The sequence below is a fragment of the Rhinoraja longicauda genome, chromosome 19 (assembly GCF_053455715.1).
Source record: "Rhinoraja longicauda isolate Sanriku21f chromosome 19, sRhiLon1.1, whole genome shotgun sequence".
NCBI classification, from domain to species: Eukaryota; Metazoa; Chordata; class Chondrichthyes; order Rajiformes; family Arhynchobatidae; genus Rhinoraja; species Rhinoraja longicauda.
Genome location: NC_135971.1, coordinates 4,202,317 through 4,209,115, shown reverse-complemented (window position 1 = coordinate 4,209,115; position 6,799 = coordinate 4,202,317). Strand labels below are relative to the sequence as shown.

Below are 6,799 nucleotides of genomic sequence, written 5' to 3'. Positions count from 1 at the left end.
AGGCGGGCGGACAACTGAAACCCTGCCCGGGGTTTCACCCACAACCACATCGGGTGGACAACAGTCATCTCTCCCGGAGTTTTTAATCCAGAGATGGAGAGGGGAATTTCGTGAGGTGGGGGAGGGTGGACGGGGAGGACGAGTGCGGAGAGTGAGAAGGATTGCGAGATTACGGTGGTGAAGGAGAAACGAAGGGGGGGGGGTACACACATATGGAGGCAGATCGGAGCAAGAGGATATTGAGGTTAGCGGTGATTTGAGGTTGTTAAAGAGGAGGTAGAGGTGCGTGGTGTGGTCGTCATGATCACAGTGAAAGCGGGCAGACACGAGGGGCCAGATGACCTGCCCCTGTTTCTATGAGTGGTGGGTGAGAGAGAGAGGGAGAGGTGGCTTGGACCATGGAAGGAAGCAGAGGTTGAATGATCGGGTGTTGGACAGAATAGAATGGGTGGAGACTTGTGGTTGTGGGGTCGTTGAAAGAGAGCGGGTTCACGAGTGGATTTGATGGGTGTGTACAACTAACACACTGATCTCATTGTGAACCAATATATGAACTTCACTGAGGGACTTGACAATGTTCCGCGTGCAAGGCTGGTCCAGAAAGCGAATGCAGGTGGGATCCAAGGCGAGCTTGTGAAATGGATCAACAAGTGGCTTGGTGGTTGGAGGTAGAAAGTAGCGGTAGAAGGATGATTTTTCTGCTTGGAGGTCTGTGGATGGTGGTGTGTAGCAGAGATCGGTGCTGCAACCTTTGCTGTTTATGTTATATGTCCATGGCTTGGATGTGAATGTCGGAGGTGTGATTAGTAAGTTTGGGGAGGAAGCAAAAATTGTGGATAGTGGGGAAGGTTGTCAAAGTCTGCAGCAGGATGCAGGGTAATTATCTAAACCTTATTCGCATGCAGTGATATCAAATCACGAGAGTGTAGGTTTATATTGAGAGCAAAGAATTTTAAAGTATATCTGAAATTTAGGTTTTACTAGACCAAGTGGACACGTTGGGCCCAAACCTCTCCTGCATTGGTGCAGCACCCTCTCTTCCCCACCTCTCCCCCTCCTCCCCTCCTTCCTCCCTCCCTCCCTCACCCCCCTCCCCCTCTCTCCCTCCCTCTACCCCACCTCCCTAGGAGATAGATTTAAACTTTAAAATGTGAATAACTTAAAAAATATAACACCGATTTCAATGAAACTTCTTCCATTAGCACCAAAGGGATGACGGTGAGTAAGGTGGGTTTAATATCGTCATGCTATCGTGTACCATTTTCGCTGTAGTTCAGGAACAAACAAACGAGAGGTTTAGTACATAGATTTACTCTGAGAGTGGGTGACATCGGGAACATGCTACAGAGGGGGTGGCGGAGTGAGATATCATCAGTATATTGGAGGTACTTAAATAGGTGAGGTGGAGAAGAATGCCGATGGAATGTGGGCAAATCGATTAGTATAGCTGGGGAAAAGATGGTCATGGACACGATGGGCCGAAGGGCAAGACTCTGTAATGTACAACCATGGCTCTCAGCTCCAAGAGCACTGAATGACTGAGTCTCCACAGCCACCGCTGCAGGGTCGTTCCCCAGTCTCTGCGTGCAGTAATGTCTCCTTATCTCTGTGCTACACGTTGCATCCCACATTCTGAGAGAGTGCCTGCTCTCCAGACCCCTCTGACAGGGGAACCATCCTCCCTGCATCCAGCCCACTGAGACCTGTAAGAACACCGTGTTTCACTGAGATCCCCTCTAATACACTGAAACACTCAAGTACACAGGCCTAGTCTATTCAATCTCACCCCACGCAGCAAACACATTGTCCCAGGCACGTATTGTTAATCTTTGCTGCTTTCCCTCTGCGTCAAGTCTGTCAATATATCGGTACACAGGAGGAAAGGAACACAGGAAAACAGGAGCAGGATTAGGATCCGCTCCTCAGGCTTGCCCCTCCATTCAATGTGACCGTGGCTGATCTAAGCTGGCACCAATTCTTCTTCTGTGTGAGTTCCCCATAATCTTATATTTTCAATCTATCAAATATTTATTTGTAGCCAAGTTGCACATATCCAACAACTCAGCTTTTTACCATCACACTGGGCACAACATGCCAGATATTCACTGCCATCCGAGAGATGCAACTTCTACACACCGCATGGGAGGCCTCTCTGGAAGGTTGGATCTCATGGAATCCGGGGTGAACTACCGGATGGAACACAATATTACCTGAAGGTCGCAGACAGAAGATGTTGGTAGAGGGTTGTTTTTCATACTGGAAACAGAGCCCACTGTTGTTCCTTATTTATATGCACGATTGTGTGTGTATGTAGGTTGCAAGGTTAGTCAGTTTGCAGATGAAAGTAAAATTGGTGACATTGTGGAGAGTGAAGAATGTTACCTGAGAGTAAATGGGATCCCTGTGAACTGGGCCAATGGGCTCAGGAACGGCAGGTGGGATTTATTCATGTGAAGGTGAGGCGATGAACTTTGCTGAGACAAACCAGGGCAGGGCATACACAGTAAACGGGGAGCTTTATAGAACGGAGAGATGTCGTGGTGCAGGTACACAGTGCCATGGAAGATGCAACGGTGACAGGCAGGGAGGTGTAGAATGTGTTCGTCGCTCATGCTGTCATAGGTCAGGATATTAAATACAGCGTTTGACACAATGAGGTTGTTTGTAAATTGGAAAGGGTGCAAAAGGGTTTACGCCAATTTCATCAGGTCTGAAGGGAGATGTTGGACAGGCAGGGACATTTGTCTTTGGAGTCCATCAGGGTGCTTTAACAGTTGTGTATAAGATCTATATAAGGTGCACAGTTGAGGTGAATAGCCACGGTATTTTACCCAAGGTAGGAGAGTCTAAACCTAGAGTGCATCAGTTCAAGGTGAGAGTGGAAACAGTAAAAAGGAGCAGCTTTTTCAGTCAATGCATTGTGTATGTACGGAACGAACTGACAGAGGAAATGGTGGAGGGAGGTACAATGATGACCTTTTACAGACAGTTGGGTGGATACGTGGATCAGAACGACTTGGAAGAATATGTGTCAGACTCAGGCAAGTGGGACAAGCTCGGTTGGGCAACTTGGTTGGCATGGTCATGTCGAATCAAAGGGCCTGTTTCTGTGTGACACAGCTCTCTGACTCTGTCATGCTTTTCTGCAGCTGTGTTTAGTGGAAGATCAAATCTTCAATTTCCCTTCAGTCCAATATACCACTAATGCTTGCATCTACACATTACTTAAAGATGTCAGAAACAAGAACAATGGAAAAGGTATAAGCTTTACCTTGCTTGATGGCATCAGATGTTTCTGCCAATACCGTGTTGTACAAAAAAGGAGTTTCAAACTTTTCAATCAGCAAGTTAACATCTACCACCGACTGTGGTTTGGCTTCATCACCAACTCTGCAAATATTTAACAGCTGGTTATAAACTGAGCGTTAGAAATATATTGGACTGTTCAACAAAACCTTACAATGTTTCCGTCAACAGCATGTCCCACCTTCGCTTGCGACCAGCTTCCTCCTGAAAGAAATAAAACACAAATCTCAATTGACTGAGATGGATCGTCCTCATCCCGACAGCGGGAATTTCTCCACATTTCTACAACCCTCTGATAATTCCCATTTCCCAACTCTTATCGCCGCTGTCATGCAGATAGAAAGCGGACATTGCCGTCGAGACGTAGAACGTTGGGGAAAAGCACAAGGAATGTTCATGAGAATGACGCCATAACTGAGAGGATGGAACTCAATGCAAAGACTGGGCAGGTCATGGGAGCTTATCTGGGGAAGATGTCAGGAGTGAAGAGATAGGATTTAAGTTTATCGGTGGATTTAAATGGGTGAGGATGAAATAATATCTCTTTTTTTTTTTTTTTTTTTATGAGATAAATTTTTTATTGGAGATAGGTACATCTTTACAGTCATACATTTTTAAATTGATAATATTGTCAATTATTATTATATTGTCTCCAATACATTTTGCCCCCTTTTTTTTAAAACTAGATAGAACTAAAGAAATAGATGAAGTAAAGAAAGAAAAGAGAGAGAAGCAAAATAAAAACAAAAACAAAAACAAATTATAAAGATAAGGAAAAAGTTAGTTAAAGAAGAATGGAAAAGTTTATTAAAATAACAAAAACTTCATTCGAGATATATACATACATTTCAAAGTATAGCATTTCATCCATTCTTTAGTCCGAGTGCTAGTCAGGTTCCTGTGCTGAACCATTCTGACCCTTTAAGTAATCAATAAAAGGAGACCATATTCCAATGAATAATTCCTGTTTGTCCAACAGGGAAAATCTGATTCTTTCCACGTTTAAGGTCTCCGTCATTTCTATAATCCACATTTTGATTGTGGGGACCGTAGGGCCTTTCCAAAATTTTAGAATTAATTTTTTTCCCGTTATTAAACTATAATCCATAAAGTTTCTTTGTATTGTTCTAAATGTTTGATTTAATTCTAATATTCCGAGTATAATTAATTTTGGATCTGGGTCCAATTGTGTGCTGGTTACTTTAGATATTATGCTAAAAATATTTACCCAGAATTTTTTAATTTTTATACAGTTTGCGAACATATGAAATAATGTAGCTTCTAAATGTTGACATTTATCACATTTAGGTGAGATATGTTGGAAAATTTTATGTAGTTTTGTTTTTGAATAGTGTAACCTATGTATTACTTTAAATTGTATTAGAGAATGTCTGGCGTTTAGTGAACACTGATGTATATGTTGCAAACTTTCTTCCCAAGTATCTTTCGTAATTACTTGGTTTAATTCTTTTTCCCATTTTTGTCTGTATAAGTCCGTGGAGGGAATGTCACTGTCTAATAAGATATTATATATATAAGATATTAATTTTTCTGTATTAGGATGTTTGTTCCAACATTCATCAAGAATTTCTGAATTTCTAATTCGAAAATTTTGGGAGTTCGATTTTACATAATCTCTAAGTTGAAGATATCTGAAATAATCATTTCCACGAAGACCATAAGTCTGTTGCAACTCCTGAAATGTCAGAAAGGTGCCTTCCTTATAAAGTTGTCCCATATTTTTAATTCCATAATCCTTCCATTGTGTAAAACCCCCGTCTACCCATGAAGGCTTAAACAAAGGATTATTCACAATTGGAAGAAAAAGTGATAAATTATCTAATTTTAATGTCTTTTTTAATTGTTTCCAAATTCGTGTAGCACTAAATATTATAGGGTTTTCCCTATAAATTTTTTTGTTTAATTTAGACGTAGCAAATAATATCGAACCAATATCAAAAGGTAAACAATCTTCCTTTTCCATTTTTAACCAGTCTGGTTGATGATCTATTTCTTCCAACCAGAAATTCATATTTTTAATATTAACTGCCCAGAAATAAAACAAAAAATTGGGTAAAGCCAGGCCTCCATTTATTTTTGATTTACACAAGTGTCTTTTGTTTATCCTATGATTCTTATAATCCCAGATAAAATCATTAACAATAGAGTCCAATTTTTTAAAAAAGTTTTTTGTCAGATATATCGGAATTGTCTGAAAAAGGTATAATATTTGCGGTAAAAAAATCATTTTTATGGCATTAATTTTGCCAACCATTGAGATAGGGAGTGTTTTCCAATATTGAATATTCTTATGTAGTTTGTTCAGTAATGGGGGGAAATTTGCTTTAAATAATGATGTATATATCTTAGTTACATAGATACCTAAATATTTAAATTTTTCATTTACTATTTTAAATGGAAATTGTTGTATTATCTGCTTATTATGTTCCCTTATTGGCATAATTTCGCTTTTATTCCAATTTATTCTGTATCCTGAAAATGAACCAAATTGGGTTATTAGCTTTAATAGGTTTGGAATACTAATTTCTGGTTTTGTGATGTAAATTAATACGTCATCTGCGTATAGAGAAATTTTATTCACTGTGTCCTTTGTGTTATATCCATGTATTTCCGGATGCCCCCTAACTCTTTCTGCCAGTGGCTCAATAGCAAGCGCAAATAATAATGGGGATAACGGGCATCCTTGTCTACAACCTCTAGATAGGCTAAATTTCGATGACAACCTTTGGTTTGTAAATATTCTGGCCGTGGGATTTGTATATAACAGTTTTATCCATGTACAGAATTTCTCCCCTAGTTGCATATTTTCCATCACCGAAAATAAATAAGACCATTCAACCTGATCAAATGCTTTTTCAGCATCAAGTGAGATTATTGCTAGATCTTCATTAATAATTCTCTTGGAATATATAATATTAAATAATCTTCTTAGATTATAGTATGAGTATCGTTTCTGAATGAAGCCTGTTTGGTCAGGGTGTATTAATTTATTCATCACTGTACTTAATCTATACGCTAGTATTTTAGTTAAAATTTTTTGATCTGTATTTAAAAGTGCAATTGCTCTGTATGATCCCGGATCTTCCGGATCTTTATCAGCTTTAGGAATGAGTGTTATTATAGATTCATTTAGAGTGTCTGGAAGTTTCTGTTGAGTATATATATACTCATACAGTCTATGTAAACGTGGGCTAAGCAAATCATAAAATTTTTTATAAAATTCGGAGCCTAAACCATCTGGTCCTACTGCTTTACCATTTTTTAAAGAACCAATAGACTCCTCAATATCCTTTGTCGTAATCTCCCTTTCTAATACTTCTCTATCGTTTGAATCTAAACCTTTTAAATTACATTTTTTTTAAAAGTCTGCTATTCCTTCTGATTGTGCTACGGTTTTAGTTGAATAAAGGCTCTGATAATATTGGAGAAATCTATCATTTATGTCCTTGGGCATTTTTAATAATTCTCCTGT

General features: G+C 39.4%; 2 protein-coding genes across 2 annotated transcripts in view; one reads left to right on the top strand and one right to left on the bottom strand.

The window, feature by feature from the left end:
* Positions 1-6,799, top strand: part of LOC144603023 (zinc-binding protein A33-like) — a 157,409-nt gene that overhangs the window by 17,940 nt on the left and 132,670 nt on the right. The window lies entirely within an intron of this gene.
* Positions 1-6,799, bottom strand: part of LOC144603045 (zinc-binding protein A33-like) — a 75,445-nt gene that overhangs the window by 64,103 nt on the left and 4,543 nt on the right. Inside the window, exon 4 of the mRNA XM_078416176.1 lies at positions 3,488-3,510. Within this exon, the coding sequence (XP_078272302.1) occupies positions 3,488-3,510 (23 nt within the window). The remainder of the gene's footprint in view (positions 1-3,487; positions 3,511-6,799) is intronic.